This window comes from Conger conger, chromosome 14, assembly GCF_963514075.1.
Source record: "Conger conger chromosome 14, fConCon1.1, whole genome shotgun sequence".
Taxonomy (NCBI): Eukaryota; Metazoa; Chordata; class Actinopteri; order Anguilliformes; family Congridae; genus Conger; species Conger conger.
In genome coordinates this window covers 39,936,137-39,960,344 of record NC_083773.1, presented here as the reverse complement: position 1 = coordinate 39,960,344, position 24,208 = coordinate 39,936,137, and the positions used below count along the sequence as shown (strand labels likewise).

At 43.0% G+C, this 24,208-nt stretch overlaps 1 protein-coding gene across 2 annotated transcripts in view; it reads left to right on the top strand.

Annotated features, from left to right (window-relative positions):
- Window positions 1-24,208, top strand: part of LOC133110188 (cadherin-22-like) — a 299,036-nt gene that overhangs the window by 237,433 nt on the left and 37,395 nt on the right. For both annotated transcript variants that reach the window (XM_061220105.1, XM_061220104.1), the window contains exon 11: window positions 21,659-21,776. In XM_061220105.1, coding sequence (XP_061076089.1) covers window positions 21,659-21,776 — 118 coding nt within the window. The remainder of the gene's footprint in view (window positions 1-21,658; window positions 21,777-24,208) is intronic.

Here is a 24,208-nt window from a genome sequence, read left to right as displayed (position 1 = left end):
TGATACTTTTTTTTTTTCCTATTTTGGCAGGATTAAATAATAAACATGGCATACATATAATGTTATGTTTTCAGAAGTCCTGTACCAACTTTGCATGTGTTGTATGGGCTTGTTTTGACCCTTTTGTAACTGCACAAAATATCAGAACATATACAACCATTTGACTTCTTATATGGATTTCTGATATGGATATATTCTGTTGGCACTTTCCTATACAGGTGCCAAGCATTCACGTCCTGTACCTCAGGTTTTCAAATTAATTTCTCACAGATCTTTCATATTTATGGATAAAAGGTTAGCCATTTGGGAGACAATAATTTTTACATTTCGCCTTATTATTATTTTGCAAAAATGTTGCATTTATTTTTTAGACTGTTGGAGTCAATTTGACCCCAAACATGAAAGCAGTCATAAACTCTTAACATAATAACTCTTCAGATTGTCAATGCATTCCCAGCTTATACAACTGTGTGTGGACTGAGTCCCAGTTTTGCTGGCAATCACACCACTATGTAGCCTTCAAGTTAAAACCCAATACACCAGTACGATGATGGGGGCACTGTGCTATAGGGGGATCCATCTTCTAGATGAGAGCCACTGTGGTCATTAAAGATCCCATGGCACCTTCTGGAGGTGGGCGGAGGGGTTGACCCCAATGTCCTGGCTGAAGACCGCTCTCATCTATCCACCAATCACCTCCTATATATGTCAGCTACCCAGCGCTATCCCTGCATTCCCTACTCACTTTGATTCCCCAGGTCGCCACTGTAAAAGAAAATCAACCTACTCGATTTGATAAAGGTTAAATGAAAAAAAGTAAAAAAAATCTCATGAAGTTATAGTTGAAAGGTTTACTGTATCGAGTGAGAGTCAAATAGACCCTAGATCAGGGGTCGGCAACCCTGGTCCTGGAGAGCCGCAGGGTGTGTTGGTTTTTGTTTTCGCCTTAATACCAGCAACCGATTCAGACCCAAGAAACCAGGTGAGGCGAGTTAACTGTGTGATCGATTGCATTAATTGATCAATTAAGTGCAGAGTAACAACGAAAGCCAGCGTACCCTGCGGCTCTCCAAGACCAGGGTTGCCGACCCCTGCCCTAGATGATGTTACAGGATGCTGACAATGAAGTAAACATGCTAATTTTACATCATGATTAATCTACATTACTTATATGTTTTTTTAAATAGTTTTCGATTGTTTTGAATTTTTATTTTTATGTTGGTCTCACCCTGATGTCCACGTACGTTTGTAGTTTGAAGGTGCGTGTACATGAGAATATGTCCACCTTGAATAATGCTTGTCAGCCACATTGTGGGTACATTTAATAACTGAGCGGTGGCCTGTAGCGTAGTGGTTAAGGTAAAGGACTGGGGTACGCAAGGTTGCTGGTTCTAATCCCGGTGTAGCCACAATGAACTGGTCAACTAGAAAAACCATGTTGACCATGGAGTTGGTCGACCAGCTGCCAGCTGTTTCAAAACCTAGCTTGAGCTCACAATTGTATTGTTCTGATCCACCCTCATGCATAACAACACATGTTGCTAATAAGATTTTGTGTTCAGAGCTCACCTGAGCTGTTTATTACAAAGTAGCTAAATGCAAATATGCTAGTTAGCTAATCGGTGGTTGAGCTTGTGTCTTTGTAGGAGAAAGAGAGGCATGTGTCGTTATCTTCTCTGGCAGAGTTGCCCAATCCTGTTTTACCATCCTGCAGGTAGTCACTCCAACCCTAACAAAACACATCATTCAAGTGATCATCTCACTGAGCTGCTAATTAGCAGAATCTGATGGGCCAAATTAGGATTGAAATTAAAACCTGTAGGATAGTCGATCTCAGGGACAGGATTTGGGTAAACTTCTTAGCTCTGTCTTTGTGGGTTGTGGCATACTGTATTTATTTATTACGCTTCATTACATTGTATTTGTTGGTTGTCGCTATAGAACATAGTATTTTTCTCTTGTCATTAAGTCTTGCACCCTGAAATCAATCACAACCAACTCCACAATTATATGAAACCATTAAGAATGTACTTTCATAGAAGGTGCATTCATGCTTTGTTTGAACACCATAGATTGTAGCTTGTGGAAACCCTTTAAGTGGCATATGTTTTTAATTAGGGCTGTACTTTATACCTGTTCAACAGCATGCAGGTGAAAAGGGTCTTGACCACACTCTGCTTTTGTAAGTACTCTAGTCGTGTCATATCTTAGAAAGGATCCACCTACCCAGGGGACTCCAACAGACCTCATCATTTGTATAATTTGAATTAATGTAGGAATTAATCAGATCTTACCTATTCATAAGATATAATGTATTTGAGAGTCTGCTGATGCATGAACAGAATTGCATTCCAAGGTCACAGAAAATGCTGTTTAGTATTTAAGTGGCTATTTTAAAGCGTATAATGTTCAATTTATGTGGAGATAGAGCACCTTTAAGGGGACGTTACTACTTTAGAAAATACAGAGTTTAAGAGCTGTATAACTTTCACCAGGTAATTTGTTAACATTTATTCAGGGTGGTCGTTTTTGTATGCATTGGAGTTTCACATACTTCTGGCTGATGCCACAAAGTACCCCACCAACAGGAAATCTTGCATTACACAGTCTGCTGGAACTAGGATTTATTTGCTGAAAATTGAGGAGGTTAAGGCCTGTCTTTCTCATAAAGAAGGGCCTTATGACTTTTACCTTGAGACCACAAGCCATATGAAGGGTTTTTGTTCAGTTTTCAATAGAAATAAACCTGAGAGATATTCACTTTTTTAGTATAAAATGAAAGACAGAATACACACAAATTTTTGGTCAAGAAACCCACTGTGAATGCGTCCTCTTCATGACGTAGTCTGTATCTGATGTACATGATTATGAATGGAAAAAAAGCTGTCTTAACATTAATTGCAGAGTTGGTGGTGTCACAGAAAAGACTGAAGAGCATATTTTGGGTGACAAAACTTTACTAGGTTGCAGAAATTGGCATTTACTAACGTAAAACTCACTAACTACTACTAACTAACAACATAAAATGTCATTAATATTTTTCATTTAGTAATTCAGTCAAGATTTGCAACGTGTGATGTTTTGACCTTTTCACATACCGAGAGAAATCTCCAACATAGTATCACATTTGAAAGCGTTAAATGTTTTAACTTTTGTTACATCAATATCAAAATACGTTTTAATGTTTAAAATGTCATTTTTGGATCATCAATATCGAATGATAACACAATCAATATTTAACACAAAACAAATAAACCGGCATGCAAACAACAATATTAATATTACTATTGTAGTCATTATTGTTAATATACACTTCATTCGGTTTACTTTAGTACCAGGTAAGACCCCCATTTTCCACCAGAACTGCCTCAATTCTCCATGGTGTACATTAAAAATTGTGCTGAAAAACTTCCTTAGGGATGCTGATCCATGCTGACTCAATGGAATCACACAGTTCCAGCAGATTCTTTGGCCACGCATTCATGCTGCGAATCTCCTGTTCCACCTCATCCCAAAGGTGCTTTGAGATCTGGGGGATTGAGATCTGGGGAACTGTGCAGGCCAGTGAAGAAAAATGAATTAATTCACTGTCAATGTTTGTGTCACCTGCTTAAGATGATGTGTGCTTTGTGACATGGCACATTAGGAAGTATCCATTTGGAAAAAAATGATAGACTGTGGCCATAAAAGGATGCACATGGTCAGGGACAGTGCTTAGGAATGATGTACCATTGAAATGATGCTCATTTGGTATTAGGGGGCCCAGTGTGTGCCAAGAAAAAACCTTCACACACCATTATACCACCACCAGCCTGCATCATTGACATCAGGCAGGATGGACCCAACCATCTGCATGTCACGGAAACTGAGATTCATCAAACATAGAAAGTCAGTCCAGTCTTGGTGATCATATGCCCAGTGTAGCCTCATCTTCCTGTTTTTAGATAACAGCAATGGGGGACCCAGTATTGTCTTCTGCTGCTGTAGTCCATGTGCTTCAAGGTTCAATGTGTTTTTAGTGATCTTCTATATACCACTCTTGTAAAAGAATTTTATTTGAGCATTTATTTGTAGCCTTTCTGTTAGCTTGTCCATTCGCCTCTGAACTCCTTTGTGTTTTTGGCTTGTGTTTTTAGATTTTTTTGTGTGTGTATTGCACAATACTCTAGCGACTTTAATGCATGATAATCCCATGAGATGTTAACAACCACATTAGTTAATGGCAATTCATGTACCTTTATTGTAAAGTGTGGCCAAATTTTTAGCAGTGGTTCCACTGGATGAAAAACAAAATATGAGGGTGAGCAGACCGATATTTCTGTGCACAGTGCTCTTCTAAAATGGCCTCCTGCCTGTTTGCTTCACCTGTGCCCCGCTTACTGAGTGTTCCCTTTTCACCCATCCTCTCTTGATGTCACGCCATAATAGTTCCCCCATCCTCTCTTGATGTCACGCCATAATAGTTCCCCCATCCTCTCTTGATGTCACGCCATAATAGTTCCCCCATTTCTCCTGCTGATAACTGTATTACTCCCAAAGGATTAATTCTGCTTGAATTTCAAAGAGATTGAATTTCTCAATTTACTCTTTACCCCCAGGTAATGTGGTATAGACTCAAATGACAGTGTCCTAAATGCACGCTAACGTCTCCAATTTCCATTTTAACATCGCCGAATGTCTCTTTCATGCGGCGTCTTTCTTTTGCATTCGCTCTGCTGTTTGTTGTCGAAGGGATTAGGACAGTGGAAAATGTTACGCGTTTGTTACACCTTGCTGTCTGTAGGGTAGGCTCTTTGTCAGTTCCTGTCTACCATATAAGAATAAGCGAATCGATATGTATGATAGAATGTAAATGAAATTTTGAAATGAAAATGAAAATGAAACTTTTTTGTGCCCAATTCAGACTCCTCTCTTCAGTCTCCAGTCTCAAGATTTAAGACTAAGAATCAAAGTCAAATTTGGAATGGACGAAATAGAGGAATACACTCACTAAGCACTTTATTAGGTATTAATTATACTTATTTTTTAGACTTATTGGTCTTTCTGTAACATGATTGCTGCTGTAGGCTATCCACTTAAGAGGTATTTTGTTCAGAGATGCTCTTCTGCATAACACTGATGTAATATGTGGTTATTTGCGTTACTGTCGCCTTCCTGTCAGCTTTGATCAGTCTGGCCCTTCTCCTTTGACCTCTCTCATTAACAACACGTTTCTGCCCACAGAACTGTTACTCACCGGATGGTTTTTGTTTTTCACACCATTTTCTGCAAACTTTAGAAACTTGTTGTGGCAGAAAAACTTCAGAGGAACTTTGGTGTGAATGTATGGTAGGGGTGTAGAATAATTATTTCTTCACATTGGTTATTTGTGACCACCAATAATCAGCTTGGCTTGACTGTGTAATTGGCTGTTTAACATGAGTAGTGCAGTCTATTCACATTATTCTCTGATTGTAGATCTAATTAATTCTTAGCAGAACTAGCTGTAGTGAACTAGCTTTAGCTTACAGAGAAAAATATGTGAATGTCATCCAAATTATCCATTAGCATACAGTACGAGTTTGTAACATTTTACTAAAGCTTCTTTTTACAAGTATCTTTCTTGAAGAATATGTCCTAGATTGGAAAAAAAAAATGTGATCGTGGCAGTTGGAATAATTTTGTGAACTTTTTAAAAGAGCAGCTTATGTTGTGGCTGACAAGGACAGGACTTCTTCTGTGGTTTTTAAGACGTGGCCGGCTGGAGCCCCAGAGGCTGTGGAGATGCGACCGCCCCTGTATCCTTGAGCGAGGCGCTTTGCTCCAATTAAAAATGGACAGAATCATTAAGGTATTTTATTTTCCGATTTCAGTCAACAGCCGCGGGCTTCACAGGAGCCAATTACGGTGTCTAGGCGGGAGAGAGAAACACAGTTTCAGCCTCGGGTGCTCCATGTAAGATATGTACATATGAGTTTAAGGATGGGAAATTATGTCAAGTCATTAATTACCTTTTATAAATAATTATGAGCCTGATTTGCAGTCATCTTCTTATTTATTATAGCTGAACTACCGGGTTGGTCGTTGCAAGGAAAGCCGGGGGAAAGGTTAGAAAATGAATCACGGTTACGTGTTTGACATGTAATGGCTGCTGACAAAATGCAATTTCTGTGCCCCTGAGCCAGGTTATTAAAAAAAATCTTCTTTTTTTTTCCTTCCTTCTCCAATAATGTCACAGATGCACTGCTTTGCTTGAACACTGAGAGATTGGAAGAAAATGCATTACGTTTGGGTCAAGACTTTTATTTTGTGTTTCGCATTGTCTGTTTCTAACCACTTTACCAGGATGTCCGGGTGACTCTATACATTTTAGCAGAGGTGTTCTGGGGGAGCTTCCTTTTTATCCCTTGACTGAGCACAAATTGAGAGAAAAAAAACAAAAAAACACAAAAACTGTCGCCAAGGTAACGGTTCTATCAGCCGTGAGCAGTGTTGATCAAACCGCAGCTCGAATAGTAGTCTTCCCTCATGCTGCTTTATGAAGTGCAGCGGACCTCTTCGCATTGGCTGGCAGGTGTGTGTTTGTGCTAACCCTGTAGCTGGATACCTTTAGATCTATTTCCCTGCCTCCTGGTTGTTGGCAGTTATGTCCCTGTGTTGTTAGCAGAGGCGTTAGTGGAAGATTGATCAGCGGGAAAAGCTATTTAAGCGGGTAAAGCCAAGGGCTCTAATTTCTGTTGTAAATGTGCTCTTTGACCCCTCTGCTAAATGGAAGGGCTGTGCCATTAGCCACAATTACTGACAAATGTTGTCTTGCCATTTATCTGGATAAACAAGACAAGCCAAGGAGAGGAGGCCATTTTCCGTGAGCACAGCATGAAGGTTGTTCTGTCATAATAGGCTTAGTTACTGCAAGCTTGTCATTTGTCAGTTCCTGTCTACCATAAAAGCAATGAGCAAATCGATATTAATGATAGAAAGTAAATGAAATATTACGTTTTCGTGCCCAATTCAGACTCCACTCTTCAGTCTCCAGTCTCAAAATGTAAGACTGAGAATCAAAGTCAAATTTGGAATGGAATCTATTTGCCATTGTACACATTATCAGTTCTAAAATGGATGCCTTTGTATATTTACTCCTGGGGAGGGCTACCAGAGGAACTTTGGTGTGAATGTGAAGTATGAAGTTGGAGTGTCAAATAATTATTTCTTCACGTTTTGAGTGCCTTGACTTAATTGCAGGCCCTTTGTGCTGCTAGAAGCCCCTCAGTAGGAGCGCTACTGTAGATGATACACACGTCGAATGCTAATGACACACATCTTCAGAAGCGCGTGTGACCCGCCGTCCCTTAAGCCCACACCACTGTGCACCGGTGGCCGCCGTGTCTGAGGACTGCGTGGAATTCTCCGGAACAGTCAGACCGCTCGTGTCCCATTTGGACAGAGACACTGCACTTGTGTACTGAGCTGGAAACCCCCCCTCGCAAACCCCCCTCGCAATCAGGACAACAGAGCCACTGTCTGACTGAAAACACACCTGTTTAAAGTGCGAGGTGCTTCACCTAATATTGAATGGTGAACTAACATCATGGGTTTACTAGCCCCATGTAACATGATATTGTCAAACCAAGTTCATCATTGTTAGGAATACCTGTATACTTACTTATTCATGTGATTATTTAATTAGCCAATCATGTGGCTGCAATGCAGTGCATAAAATCATGCAGATATGGATCAGGAGCTTCAGTTAATGTTCAGAATGGGAAAAAATGTGATTTCAACCATGCAATGATTGTTGGTGCCAGACAGGGTGGTTTTAGTGTCTCAGAAATTGCTGATCTGCTGGGATTTTCATGCACAACAGTCTACAGGCAGAAACGCCTTGTTAATGGGAGAGGCCCAAGGAGAAGGGCCAGACTGGTCAAAGCTGACAGGAAGGTGACAGTAACGCAAATAGCCACACATTACAACAGTGGTATGCAGAAGAGCGTATCTGAATACGTTTCACGCGTCAAACCTCTAAGTGGATAGGCTACAGCAGAAGAACCCAATAAGTCTAAAAAATAAGTCTAGTAAATACCTAATAAAGTGGTCACTGAGTGTATACTGCCGCTATTACTAACTATTAAGTAGGGTTATGTTTCAGCTTATTTTATCAGTTGTAACCCTAATGACCTGGCATTAGCTTTGTGTTAAAGTATGTACCACTGGACAATGCTACTAAATGGCTTAGCATAATGTAAAGTAATGGAAACAGAAATGAAGCTCTCTCTCGGGGTGCTGCCGGTCCTTTCCCTGGGGGACTGTAGTCCGGGCTCAGTGCCCTATGGACATCACTCCATTACACCCCAGTGTGTCCGCAGGGCAAGACCCCCCTGCCTCCCCTCCCTTCGGCCGTCTGTGTGAGTTTAGCTGGGAGATAGGGCAGCTGAACCCAGCTAACCACCTCTAAGGGTGAGAACAGAGCTGTGCTCTGTGTGCGTGCGTGAGCGTGGACGTGTGAGGGAAACAGAGAGAGGGGAAGAGAGTGGAGAGAAAGATTGGTGAGAAAGAGGGAAGAGAAAGAGAGAGCTATAGAGAGAGAGAGAGAGAGAGAGAGAGAGAGAGAAAGAGAGAGCAAGAGATGAATATGCACAGAGTAAACAGCCAGGAACAGGAGTCTAACAGAATACAAGCGGTTTCCCCGCCTGATTTTTTTTTTAGTTGTTGATGAATAGGCTTCATTAAAACAGGGTGCTTTTTGGGCAAACCCCCCATTGTGCGCCCTCCTCTCCGCGGCACCGCCACGTCCACGTTTCTCAGCCGGAGAACGTCTCCGCCTGGGCCGCGCTCCCCACAGTCTAGTTACGCGTTGTGCTGAAAGAAAGCACGGGCCGGGGGTTCAGAGAGAGGCCCATTGTTTGTGGGTAAATGAGCTTTAATGCCGCTCCGGTTCTCTGTACTGTACAACACTAATCAGAGCGCTGCTTTGGATGGAGAGCGGTCTCCTGGGAAGCACATATAATTAAACCCATCTTTCTTACACCTACAAGCCAAACGCTGCCCTTTTAAACTCGTCTTCTTTTTCTTAGAAAATGTATATTCCCCCGGCTTCACACTGCGAGTAATTCTGAAAACAAAGGGGGGAAAACAAGGCCAACGGACTGGGATGTATTGTTTTCTCACTTGTTTTTTTTTTTTTTTTGGGTTTGTTTAGTCTAGATTGCCGGAATGTTTATTCGCAGAAATGAATGTGTGTTCACCAGCTGCCTGTACCCTATTACCACTGTGTGCTTCTCTGCCCCTGTCGGCAGTCATAACGTTCTCGTGATGAAAAAAACCCAACAAGTTACTCAATGAAATGAGCTGAAGAAAAAAACCCCCGAAAAAAACACTTGCTTGTCTTGTTCTGTGGTTCCTCCGGGTCTGTTGCCGGGGATGAAACAAAAAGGCAAGTCTTACAGTGCCGCAGGAAGTTAGCAGTTAGCGGGCGTGTGTTTACACAACACAGAAACCGCCCCACCGTGTTAGCGCCACCAGCAGATTCCAGGCCATCTGTGCGGTCGCCGGGAGAGATGTGACCGCGGGAGCACGTCCGGGGAAAGCTCGGACGGAATTATGAGCTTTCGCGGGGTCCTACGTGCTGCGGTAATTGTCGCCTGCTTCTGACGCCATTTCTGTCTGCATTCGACAGCAGTAAAATGTGATTAGTCCTGGTGTCGGCCTACAATCTGTCCGTCTGAACGATCTTTTTGGGGTCCTTGACTATCCCTATTGCCTAGTGACGTATCGCGATGTGTTGCATTATGCTTGCTGTAGATTAGTAATCAGGCACTGTACAGCTCTGGACTATGGAAGTATAGAGAATAGGGGTTTAGGCTTAAATGTATTGCAAGTGCTGTGAAGGTGGCAATGTAACCACCTAAAGTATTAATTTCAGGTTTCGTTATGGCAAAATAGTTGCCTATACTACATCGTGGATACATTACATTACATTAATGCCATTTAGCAGACGTTCTTATCCAGAGCGACGTACCATTGATTAGACTAAGCAGGAGACATTCCTCCCCTGGAGCAATGCAGGGTTAAGGGGCTTGCTCAAGGGCCCAACGGCTGTGAGGGTCTTATTGTGGCTACACCAGGGATCAAACCACGACCTTGCGGGTCCCAGTCATTTACCTTAACCACTACGCTACAGGCCGGTAAGACCTTACCTGAGACGGCAAACAGACAAAATTATATTTTCACAAATGGCCTTTCTATTAGGCAATGGTAGGAAAGCTAAGTTCTGAATGTGTGCTTTAGTCGTTCTACAGCAATCAAAATCCGAAAGGTCATGTAATGTAACTACGCATCAGAGATATGCAAGGACCTCGAGCAGATCGTCGACCGACACCGGCCATTACACGTGCTGGGTTTGGACCCATTGGGAGCGCTCTGTGACAGTGGTGGTACGTTTGAGTTCTTCAAGGATCAAATTTCCCAAATGTGCAGTAATGTTCTCTTTGGGTACAAATTGAGTTTTCCAAGTAAAAGTACAACTTCATTATATTGCTGGCTAGAGGTACATATTTTTGTTTCTATATGGTACTGCCCCACTGATAAGCATTTGTACCTTTTTAGGCACTTTTTGTAGTGAGTGAGGGAATGCAAGCAGACCTGGGTCAAGTACGTAATTGTTTTGTTACGCCCGACACAGGTCTGAATGGCGCATTTTACACCTTTCCAGTGTTTTATTATAGGTTTCCTGATATCCATAAGAAGATGTTTGTGTAGTTTTCAGTACCACAAATGGTCTCTATCCAGTTTCTCATATCCATTCTCCCGCGCCTCTCATGAGCTTTACCAAGAACAGGCTATTTTAGTGACTGTGTCTTTAAGGCTCATTGATATCAATGAACCTCTGTTCTGATTGGCTGGCTGGCTCCAACAAACTGAGCGCTGTCTGCGCTTGGATTTGTTCCGGCTACAAGGTGGGCCGTGGTGAAGCTAACGAGTGTATCGTTGCGATGTTCTAACTTCACGGAACTCCAGAGAACTCTGGGCTCGTTTAAATGCACATTTTCTTCATTGTGTAAATTTATTTTGGGACTGTGCTCTTAAAACTTTCACAGTGTCTTTATAGCACCCTCAACTCATGTATAATCCACATAGCAAGGTAAATGTTATTTTCCACAATATGGGACCTACACAGGAGTGGAATTGGGAGGAAGTGGTCCGGGGGGGTGGGGGGTTTGGGGGGGGGGCTGAAGCCACACAGGACGAGCGGCTCAAAGGCTGCCGTCTGCGCCCAGGGTCCTCCCAGCGCCGGGGCGCAGCTGTGTCACCCGCGCTCCACCCGGCATGTGTCACCGTCCTTCAAATGAAGAGCCCGGGAGCGCCACCAGCTGCCTCAGACTCCCACGTCCCCCCCCGGGCTGCCGCTAGCATCTTCTCACTTTGGAGAAAGTCGGGAAACCATCAGAAGTCTGAGCTCATCCCTGCAGTTTTGGTTTAGCTGAGTGCTAATGCTAGCCCCCCCCCTACCCCCGGATGTCAACTTTACATTTACATTTACATTTTAGTCATTTGGCAGACACTTTTAATCCAAAGCGACTGAAAGTGCATAGTTTCTTCCACAAGTTAAAGCATCACATCTATAGCTAGTAAAATACACACGAAGGGCTGTTCTAAACAAAAATGCAGTCGTCGTAAGTGAAAATTATTATTATTATGTTATTGTATTTTTGTTGGGGGGGTTAGACAAGAGGGATATCAGAAAGGGGGGGGGGATCAGGAGGGAGGACTAAGGTTTATTTTAAAACTTTTTACTAACTTTATGTTTATGATCCCCAAAAATGAGGGAGGGGTATACATAAACAAAAAACTATGCCAACTGATGGGGAGACAGGGAAAAGGAGAGGAAAGAGAGAGAAAAGAAGAAGAAGAAAAAGGCAAACTGAAGCTGTTTGAAGCACCATGGCCTGGATTCTACTGGTAGTGAAAGACGTAGAACGTTTTTTGTATATTCTGGTCTGTTCGAATACATGCCTTGCTTCTTTGTCTTTGTCTGTGTAGACATCTATACTGCCCTTTATAATACTATTCATTTCACTTGTTATATTTTGTAATAATTTATGCAACAAGCAGTTACAGAGCAGGACCTACAGTTTTGTATCTTAGAAAACTTTCACGCATATCTGTTTAATGCTCACTTGAAGTTATTTTCTGTAGTAACCTGGGGTTTGCACCACTTAAAAAAAACTAGAAAATTTTCCAAATATTGAAAAATTCCTAAATTGTGGGACAGTTTCACAGATATGGATTAAGTCCAGTCCAAGACTAAATAACATTTTGAATGGGGATTGCTCATACAAAACACAATTTAGTACAGCCCTATGCTGTATGTATTCCAACAGTATATGTATTCTGTGCACTTAAGCTATGCATTTCTGAAAAGTTTATTCTGGTTCACTTTTGCTCCTAATATTTATGCATACTTTAATATGTATAAATTATACAGTATATTGTATACGACAGAGTTGGCATCTCGATGACAGCTGTTTATATGCACGGTCATAGTCTCTGGCTCTGTCCCGTGTGACTGCATTGATAGGATGTAATTTACAGATTTGCTCCGCTGGGTACAGATGCAGACCAGGATTAGAATCACTCACTTTTCTGTAATACTTTATAATCAGCTTTAGCATTTTTAACCAAGCCGACTACGGTCTCAGAGTGGATACATTTGCGATGGAAAAGTGCTGGGGTGCCCTTGACCTGAACTGGCCTGTGTTTTGGATCTGGGTCAAATACATAATTGTTTTGGATTCAAATACTTTTCTACACTTTACCGAGCTTCTCTGGTGTATTGGGACCAATTAAATACTCAAACCCCACGTTCCGGTCCTCTTCATTGGCTCAATTACACCAGGGAAGATCAATCGAGCACAGAAAAGTATTTGAATCCGAAACAATGACATATTTGACCCGGGTCTGATCCACGCGGGGGGGTCTCGCGTGAGTTTTGTATGCCCTCTGTTCTCTGTCGACCTCCCTCCCCTCTTCCTCTGTGGTATTTGGCAGACTAAATGCACACAGACAGGCATCATACAGCGCGGGGTGTGCACAAAATGGCCGGGTGCACAGGCAAATACGGATCACGGCCTCAGGGGGACTGGCCTGTCGGCTCCGAGCGAGCTTTCGGAGAGTGCGTCATCGGTCCCCGTGACAGATCACCGGGGCTGTGTCTCCCCTTGGGACAGCGCAGGCCAGATGACGAATGTACACGCCATCGAATACAAACACACACACACACACACACACACACGCACGTGGGCACAATGTCGAATCTGGAGCCGACTTTGCCTTTTTTATTTTTACATTGCACTACATGAAATTCAGGCATGAATTACTGTGACAGAGAACATAATTGTTATTGTTACTGTATATGAGCAGCAAGGGCAGGCCAGGTGTTTCTATGGAACATTACTACAGCGCTCGATGCAATTTAACTATGGTAGGTGAGAAACATAATATAATTTTTTTTCTGCATGACAATAGTCATTTGCAAATAACTAAAATAGTTGGCATTTTTGCTTTACAAAGGATGCTTTCATGCATGGAGTCGTGCGAGTCGTGGGGCGGCCTGTAGCGTAGCGGTTAAGGTAAAATGACTGGGACACGCAAGGTCAGTGGCTCTAATCCCGGTGTAGCAACAATAAGATCCGCACAGCCGTCGTGCCCTTGAGCAAGGCCCTTAACCCTGCATTGCTCCAGGGGAGGATTGTCTCCTGCTTAGTCTAATCAACTGTATGTCGCTCTGGATGAGAGCGTCAGCCAAATGCCAATAATGTAATGTAACATAATGAGTCGTTTGAGTCGTGCTGTGAACTATGCCATCATTCACATTAATGTATCCTTATGAGTGACTCAAAAATGCTTAACGGCTACCATTTTTTAAGTGACGCTCAGGCCTTGGCATTTTTTCCACGTTTTAAAGCTCTTTCACTTTACACTTCCGCATGTTTACTTGCTGGGATAATTCTTTGACTTGCCCGGAATGTGGAAAATTACAGAAGGGAATGAAACTCATCAAAGTGGATTAAATCGTAATGCTGATACGGTTGATAACAATTTGTGGCTGATAAGAATGTTTTCAACATTAACCTGAGGTAAACTTCCTGGATTGCCATGTAAGTCCCCTTCTCTCCCACTGCCTATATCGGCCCACATTCAAATTCACAACCTTGGTTCGAGCTTATTATCTCTTGTCACTTCTGGTGGTGAATAAGCTGGAAGGTTGGTGGTTCAAGCTCCAGAGTAGCTACAATAACATCAGTGCAGGTGTTGGGCCCTTGATCCCACATTGCTCCTGGCGGGAACCTGCTTATTCTAATGATGTAAGTCGCTTTGGATAAAAGCCTCAGCGAAATAACTAATGTAATGTATTGTTGCCCGGACAGAAGGAGACCTATGCTTCTTCCAATACAGACTCGCCTCTTCTGTACTTGGTTCTTCCCCTGACCCCCTTTGACTATATTCCTTCTTTTTGGAGTTACTTTAGAGATAATGTTATAGGGGCTGGGGTTGGCCACTGCGTCACATGAATCTACCTCCCGGGATTTTAACAACTAAATAATCTACCAAATAAAAATATCAGAAATGGAAGAAAGGTCCACTGCTTACAAAAATGGCCAGGCCAAAAGAAGCGTCAACAGAGCTCCAAGAAAACTCACACTGGTGTGATGGTGTCTTTCCAGGCCACAGACTTATACCAAAATACAGTGATAGCACACTGTTTTCTTGAAAATAACATTCACATGGCTATGCAGTAAGCGTAATGTGACCTAATGTGTGCAAGCCCTGCCCATTCTTGAACTGCAATGTGTGATGACTACCTTTCCTAACATGGCTGCCCATCCCTGCTTACCCCCCTCCCCCAAACCACACTTCCTTTTAACTTTCTAACAATCTGCTCACTGTAAATACGCATGTCTAAACCACCTTCATTTATCATGCATGTCTGTCTAACATTCTTAAAGGTCAAAAACAAGTATTTCTGGAAACATTTCAATGTTTGTTTTGAATTAATATATGCAGTAGCAACAGATTATTCATTAAATTGTTGACGAGTGAGTAGGATCTGCCGGTTCTGGTTCTATGGTCCGTGACAGAAGGCGAATGACCCCAAATGGTTAATTACAGCGCTAATAACCCGAGATAAAAAGGCTGGATCGATGAAGCGCCGTGGTAATAAACACCCTTTTTTTGCTTGCCCACCGCACGTCGTGAGAAGTATGCTCGAACCCATTAGAGCCGGCAGTGCTAATCTTGCATAACCCACGTTCGGAAGACGCAAAGTTAACTTTCTCTGCGGATGTCGGAGAACAAGGTTACGCTCGCAAATGAGAACACAGATGCGATCGCCGGACCTTTGGTCCCGGCTTGCCCCCGGAGGAGTCCGGGCGGTTTTGGGAAAAGCTTTTATTCTTGTTTTCCAGCGCTGTTTGAGATTTAAGGGTCAGTCGGGGGAACCACGAGATAGAAATCTAATTAAGCGATTGCGCTTCAGGGAGCTGCTTTTCCTGCTCAATAAACTCCCACGCGGGTGCAGAGCTGCCGATTTGTTGTGTATCGTTTTGTTTTCTCTTGATTTCTTTGTTTGTGGGTATTGCCGTCTAATCATTCTGTCATTTGTCTAAGAGTAAAACTGTTAATCAGGTTTTCAGATTGGATTTTTGATTACATTTTTAGTGAATATTAAGGCCGTTCAGGAGCCCGGTATCACTAAAAACGCGCTTTTCCCTGCACATGGGCAACAGTGTCGACTTGATTCTGTCGAGTGTCCCTCACTGGCTGTTTCTTGAGCTTGCATAATTTGAAATGGATGAGTTTACTTGAGGCAAAGCTAAGTATTTGCACAGTCATCAGTGTGACATCAGTCTGTTCGTTTGTTTTTTGCAAGCTGTGCCGAGAGTCAGGGCAGAGACAGTAGGAAATGTATACTCAATATGGTAAATGGCTGGCATTTATATAGCGCCTTTATCCAAAGCGCTGTACAATTAATGCTTCTCATTCACACATTCATACACGCACTCACACACCAACAGCGATTGGCTGCCATGCAAGGCGCCGACCAGCTCGTCAGGAGCATTTAGGGGTTAGGTGTCTTGCTCAGGGACACTTCGACACAGCCCGGGCGGTGGATCGAACCGGCAACCCTCCCTCTTATTGCCTGAGCCCCAATATAACATTTGCAACAGCATGCTCATTGAAAAAACCCTATATTTTGTCACTCTTTAAGTATTTCTGTCTTATATTTCGACTTAAAATCTTTTTTTGGGCAAACAAGGTGATAGAGTTTTCCTCATTTCAAGATTTGCCAGTAAGACAATTTCATCTGTCAAGCAAAAAATTACTTTTAAAGATTTGAAGTCTCATTACAAGAATAAAAATCTTAAGATTTAGCAGAGTGAATTCAACACACTGTCCCTTTAACAGAATAAGCCAACACGTATTTTCTTGTTGTAGCGTTTTAGCATTTCATGTAGCGTTTCATGTGTCATTAAGCAGTTTCAAGTTTTAAGTTGTTACACATTAAGCGGAGAAGACAATAAAATGTTCAAAACAAGGTTTGAGGTTCTGGGGAGTGTGGGATTGCTGTGAAAATGATTTCTCTGACATTCACGGTCAATATAAACAAGAAAGCTCAGCAACTTCAGAACACTAATCCTATCAGAATAATCACATTCAGCATAACTACAGTAATAATTCTAATAGCAGTGGAACTTTTTCAGTGTTCCAGCATGTTTTTTCACAGAACGTTAGTTTTGTTTATATGGAATGAGAGGTTATGGTCATGCCTTGGAGGTATGAAACGTTCATGATTTCTTCAGTAAATCCAGAAAAAAAATTAAGATTAACAAAACACCAAAAACCGTGATGTCCATCAGAAATTTTATGAATAAAATGTTTAACCAGCTAGCTTCACTTACGTTATGCAGAACAGCATTTTGGCAGCATTTTCTCACAGGTCGATGAACACCTGTCTACCATGTACTTTAGAGGTGATTATGCAAGCGGTTTCTCTTGCATTAGTGAAAAACTACAGGACTCATTCCATCTAACAGATGTGGCTCTTGGCCCGTGAATTTCAGTCACACATTTGAGCATACATTATCTTTTGTCAATCTACTTTCTGGTCCAGTTATGTGGTGAGGTCAGACCACTCTTATCCTGATGGTTTGCGGATTGTGCACTTCTGTTAGATTAGCACTGTTACCTTGTGCTACAAGCTATGTCACTTAAGCTAATTCGGTGCCTTGTTTTGTTTCATATTCATATTGATTGTGCAGTGTTGCATTAAACATGAGCAGGAGAGTATGTGGACGTGTGATCGGTTTTTAAATGCTTTCAGTGTTCTAGTTATTCTCCCATTTTTACCAGTGAGCAAGCACAGATGAATGACTTGTGTTGATGTGGCAGTATTTTTTGACTTCCTGACTTGTTCTTGTTATCAGCGAAGGCCAGATTCACAATGCAACTTTCATAAAATGTAGCGATTGCTTGAATGCGTTGACAGTCACTCAGAGTTACAGTCGGACATGCTGTAAGCTGACATTGACATTGAGTGATTCAATACTGTCCACACGGTCTGGATGAAAAAACAAACACGGGCATAGCACCTTGCAGCTGAGACATTATCCGAAAAACAGTTTTCTGCAGTTTTCACCATGTATGTATTTTGAGAATGGGACCTTGAGACCTTTGCAGTGTGCTACAGGGATTTGACCCCCAAGCTATCCTACTGGAAAAATGCTAGGTTTTGAAACAGCTGCTAGCTGGTTGAGTTCAGACTAGCTCCCGGCTCGACATGCTTTAACGGGTTGGACCAGTTCAGATCAGCTCCCAGCTTGACATGGTTTGACCAGCTCAAGCTATGTTTTGAAACAGCTGGTAGATGGTTTACCAGCTCATACCCAGCTGGACCAGCTCATGAGCAGCTTGACCAGCTCAGTTTTCAAGCTGGTAAAGCTGGCATAGCTGGATTTCACAGTAAAATCTACAACTTTTGGTGTTTGACCTGCTCATTATTGCATTAAGCGTTGTTCAATAAACTGCATTTTGCTCCGGAGTGTGGCCCTCATTCTGGAGAATTCATGGTGGAAATGTAGATCACTCATAGGACTAGGCTGCCTACTACAAGATTATCATCAGCACATGAAAATAAATGTTCAGTGGTATTGTAAAAACCAGCTGGCCACAGACATCGGATCTAATTAATGACTGGACAGGCGAGAGAGACAACACTGGATTTTTGAACTATCTGATTGGACAGGGTCTCCAACCCCGGGCCTGGAGAGCCGCAGGACCTGTTTATTTTCATTGTTGCTCAGCCAACTCACCTGACCTGGTTTCTTGGGTCTGACTTTCTTCTTTTTTCTACAGTAGATTTAAAGTTCACGGCTTGTCGGACTTCGCTGAGTAATATGGTAAATGGTTAGCATTTATATTGCGCCTTTATCCAAAGTGCTGTACAGTTGATCCTTCTCATTCCCCCATTCATATATACACACACACCCACTCACCAACGGCGATTGACGACCATGCCAAGCACCAACCAGCTCGTCAGGAGCCTTTGGGGATTAGGTGTCTTGCTCAGGAACACTTCGACACACTCAGGGCGGGATTGAACCGGCAACCACCACCTATGGTAGTGCTGGTGTTATACAAAATGACACAAGATAATGCTCAGATAATGTAACTAAGTTCAGACAGACATTTGTATAATTAACTTGTGAATGTTAGATGTAAGGCATACATGTCTTATCTGCCCGTGGTTTGCGGTGAGGTGTACATGCAAGGTCAGAAAAGGGGAATTTTTCAGTCATTTGTTTCCCTCCGATTTTCACCTGGAAGCTGCTAAGCTTGATCACACTCTCAAAGTCAGACGCACTTTTGAATTTTGAAAGAAAGCATTTTCCTTGTCGAGACACTACCACCCCCACCTCCCTTTTCCCCGCCCAAAGTGATTTCCTTGACGTGGAAAATAAGGCGACTCGTTTCTCAGCTCAGGCTTTTAGCTGCTCGCTTTCTGTCTTGACATTGTAAGAGCTGGGTGAAACTTTGATGGGCTGTAGAAATAGTCTTGTCAGATGAATACCCATCAGAGACCGAGAGGTGCTTATCTGCTTAATGACTTGTTAAGAGTCATCATCGCTGCTTCCCAGAGTACACAGGGCTTTTTTCTTTTTTTCTTTTGCATGTTAGCGAGAAAGAGTCTTTGAAACTTTGCTGAGCACTTCGCCATCCGGCTGTCATTCAATATTTGTGAAGCTGGGCTTCGGCCTACCCAGTGCTGATCCATTAATGCTTACTGCCTTACTGAATGGCTCCCCTCCCTCTTGTTGACAGGAAATTACATCCATTCCTGACAAAGGCTTTGAGCTTTCCCATCTTTTTACCAGAGCAACTCTTTACTTTTTCAAGAGCCATGTTATGGCTGATTAAAGGAGTATTTTTTTTGTACATGAAATCCATGCAGATAGTACACCTACACCTGGCACTGGAAAAAGGAGTGTCATAACAACATTTTTGTAATAAGACTCAAGATCTTAGTTGTTTTCGCTCAAGTAAAACATGCAGTATTAGCTAGTTACTCTTTGCTTGAAGTGGAATTTTCTTACCCCATTGGCAAATCGTGAAGTGAGTCAAACTGTCTTACCTCATTAGCGATATTTCTGTCTTATTTACCAAAAAAGTAAAAGATTTTATGTCTCAAGTCTAAAATACTTGTTAAGGTTGACTTATTTTTTGTTTTTTGCGGAGGGATGACAGGTCTCTTCTCCCCTCCCAACAAATTGTCAGGAAATGCTCTTCTCCGTGTTTGAACGTTGTAGTTCGATTGTCAGGTTAATTTACTTGAAACCGCTTTTTAAAGTAATCATAGTTTTGTCTTTCTCTCCCATCTTTAATTGCTTTAAGACTGTGTATTACCTTCTCAGGGCCAGTATTAGTGTCACTCACTCATTTCACCCCAACGACCCATGCTATCAGGTACACAATGCTATCAGGTACAAAATGCTATCACATACAAAATGGGGGAGAGGGGGGAGAACATTCCGGACTGTTCACCCGGCTCTGTAATCTCGTTAGATGGGACACATTGCTGTCAGATGTAGGATTTCTATTTAAACAGCTGTGTCATAAAGCGGCATATAATCCGTTTTGATGCCATTAAAAAAAACATGTTAAGTGGGGAAAAAAATAAATTTCATATGATTATGTATGAAGTAAAAAGTCTAAATGTGTGACTTTGTGATTATGCATGAAGACATTAGTGTGTGTGTGTAAATAGCGGGATAGTGTGTTTCTGTGCTTGTGCGTGAGTCTGTTTGTTCACATCCCTTTGTGTATTTGTCGTGTGTGTGTGTTTGCTGCTTCAGCATACTTACGTACACAACCCATAACTGGTTCACGCGTGTTAATGCGCACGCACGGTTTTTGTGTGTGCAAGCATGCGGCGCTATGGGATTAGCGCGCACATGCGTGCGGAGCGGGTTTGAGGTGTAAAGCCCCCCCCCCCTTCCGATAAAACGCATTAAACGAAAGCGTTAAAACCAGGCAGCGGAAACGCCTTGTTTGTTTCGGGTTGATTTGTGTACACAGAATACGCCCGGTTGAGCTTCCGAACCTGTTCTCACACACACACACACACACACACACACTCACACACACACACACTCACACACACACACACACACACTCACACACACACACACACACACACACACACACGTCCCTTAGAAGCGCAGGCTTAAAACGCACACTTTGCCACTGAAGATCTGGCGCTTTAATCATTTGGGAAAGTGGCACGGCGGGCGGGAGGATGTTTCTCATACGTAGCGCGCCGTTTTTCGGAACACAAACAGCGACTGAGAACATCTCGTCCCTGCGGTCTGTTTTCTGGCGTCTGGGTTCTAAGCTTACACAAAACAGAAAAAGGAGATGAATTTCAAAACAATTTTTCCTCATTTGGATTTTGGCTTGCTCCCGAAAGAGTGAGATAAATGTAGCAGAAGCCTGTTGACGACTGTGTATGATTACAGGAAAGTAATAATCGTATCTCGGTTTTTAGGTCAATTGCCTAAAGCGTTCTGTATTTCCTCCTCATATATTTTATTTATTTATGTGTTGCTCCTCCATCAAAATAGTTGTTCTATACAAGCAGTTAATTGCAATAAGCGCAATGGGTTTTGTATGCCGCCCTCAGAACAGTGGGCACCGAACATTCATCACACGGCAGTCAGGTAGAACATGGCAGCCTGGAGCGTAGTGGTTAAGGTGCTTGACTGGGACCAGCAAGGTTGGCGGTTCAATCCCTGGTGGAGCCACAGTAAGATCCGCACAGCCGTTGGTCCCTTAACCCTGCATTGCTCCAGGGGAGGATTGTCTCCTGCTTAGTCTAATCAACTGTACGTCGCTCTGGATAAGAGCGTCTGCCAAATGCCATAAATGTAATGTCATGTAATGTAACACATCTCTTTTTGAATGTAATGTCACACATCTCTTTTTCAATGTAATGTAACGTGGCGGAAACACAATTTGCAGCCGTCCAGGCGGTGCGAGAGGGGATGGAAGACTCCCCCGGATAGTGCGAACGAGTGATGATTTCTGCGTGTGAAACCCTGGTCTCTTCCCCTCCTCTCTCTCCCCGCAGCTCATTCACACCATCAGCGTGGTGGACCGGGACGAGCCGCAGTCCGGCCATCGCTTCTACTTCACGCTGGCGCCCGAGGCGGCCAACAACCGCCACTTCACCCTGTGGGACGTGAAAGGTACGGCCGCCACGGCGCCGGGGGCGCGCTGCCAGGGCCGAGAGCCGGGCTGCGACGCCTCACTGACAAGACACGGCACGGCACTTTATTACAGAGCGCTTCTGTTACACGTCTGTTTTAATATGCGTTTTCTCTCTTTCTCTCTCTTTTCTGTCTCTCTCTCTCTCTATCTTTCTCTTTCTTTCTCTCTCTCTTTCTTCCTTTCTATCTCTCCTTCTTTCTTTCTTCTCCCTCTTTTTTCTCTCTCTCTTTCTTCCTTTCTCGCTATCTCTTTCCTTCTTTCTTTCTTCTCTCCCTCTTTCTTTCTCTCGCTCTTTCCTTCTGTCTTTCTTTCTTCCCCCTCTTTCTTTCTCTCTCTCTTTCCTTCTTTCTTTCTGTCTGTCCTTATGGTTCTGTTTGAAATGCCAAAGCAGTACTCAGGTAACCGTAATGAGGTAAACACAGTGAGGGCATGAAGCAGGACGGTTAAAAGGAGAAATGATATGATGATATACTCTGGGGCTGAACGCCGTGTTTACCTTATTATGGCAGCGCTCACGGTGCAGGTCATTTTCTCACCAGGAGCACTACCCTGCCGGCCAGCGTCTCTCTCTAAAGGCAGAATAACAAGCTCAGATTCCTCACAAGCAAAAGCCGGTTATGGTTTTTCACTCACGTTTAAAGGCAAGGATGTGCAGTATAAGAAATCTTCTCAGTCAAAAGCAGATGATGCAATATTGTTGCATCAAGCAATTATTGTTATTCTGGGCTGTTCTCGAAGCAATAAATTACAGGTTTATAGGTGTTGCTTTTTTTTTTTTTTTTGGAAGCACCTTAGTTCAACTTGTAATTTGTCTTATCCTGCAGTGTAAACAGTGTCATCCTAAACTCTGCCAGCCAGTCACCTCCAACATCAGCTTCGTAAAAGTGCATTGAATGCTTAATGATTTGCTACATAAGCAACATCCAGCCAGGGCTTGCAGTGGTGCACAAGATCACATTAGCTAGCTAAGTAGCGCTTGTAATCAAGGCCACAGAAAGGTGTGGGGGGTGGGGGTATTGGCATGGGTTAAGGATTTCAGGGCCCCCGATTTTCTGGGGTGGTGGGGCCTAATGTTAAATATTTTCAGTGGGCCCAAACTCCCTAGATTACAGCTAGCTTTGTGTATAAGCGCTTGCACACTTATCTAAGCAAAACAACAAAAATAAATAAAACATAATGGCCTCCAGGAGTGCTCTGGCAACAAAACTAAGTGCGAGGGAGATTTGTGTGAAGGAGATTACGATGAGGCATCTCTGAAATTAGGGCTTATTGGTAGAGGTAAGGAGACATTCGGGTTGAGGGTCGAAGCGAGTTTGGATAACGACTTTTGAGTTTATTCCTCTTTTGAGGCTGGCCGACGGCTGGGGGCGTCCTAGAAAGGAATAACAAGTTTCGAAAGAGGGTCTTGTTGAATTTTTTTGCTCTTCTTTCTCATGGTGGTCTGTGTTACGTCCCGCTGTGATGGAGCCCATAGTGCCCAGAGTTTGGTTCTGTAGCTGCAGCCAGTCGACCTGATGTGCAGCTGTTTTCACCTGGCCAAGATGATAAAACTGGAAGCACTGGCAGTCATTTTTTAGAGAATTTACTTTTTGAAAGTACGATTTGATTTTGATCATTTTCAGTCGGGTGGCTTTCATTTAGGTTACGGTCCACCGTGTTCCCTCGTGGTAACGTGGGTAGAGGTTGGACCATAACAGTCACAGTCACAAGGGAGGCCGGTAATGTAATTTCTGAGAAATAATTCAGTATTCAAACAAATTCAAGAATCCATACTGCGTTACCCTTACGGAGATGTTATATTCTTCATAATCAAGTAAATACACGTATCAAGAGGGGCGGCACGGTGGTGCAGGGGGGTAGGACTGTCGCCTTCCAGAAGGTTCTGGAGGCCTTTTGCGTGAAGTTTGCAAGTTTGCGTGCTCTCCCTGTTCCTCCTGGTACTCCTTATCACAGTCCATTGACATGCAGGTCAGGTTGACTGGAGACTCTAAATTTGCCCCTGGGTATAAGTGCATAGGTGAATGGTGTGTGTGCCCTGTGATAGATTGGTGACCTGTTCAGAGTGTATTACTGCCTCTTGCCCAATGCATGCTGGGATAAGCTCCAGAATCCACCACAACCCTGACAAGGCATAAGCAATTTTATCAATATTACACAACTTCTAAATACACAGTATAAACAGATACACAAATTGGTGTTTAAGATATGACAATATGTAAATAGTTAATGGTTGGCATGTATATAGCGCCTTCATCCAGAGGGCTGTACAACTGATGCTTCTCATTCACCCATTCATACACACACTCACACACCAACACTGATTGGCTGCCATGCAAGGCACCGACCAGTTCGACAGGAGTATTTAGGGGTTAGGTGTCTTGCTCAGGGAAACTTCCACACACCCAGGGCA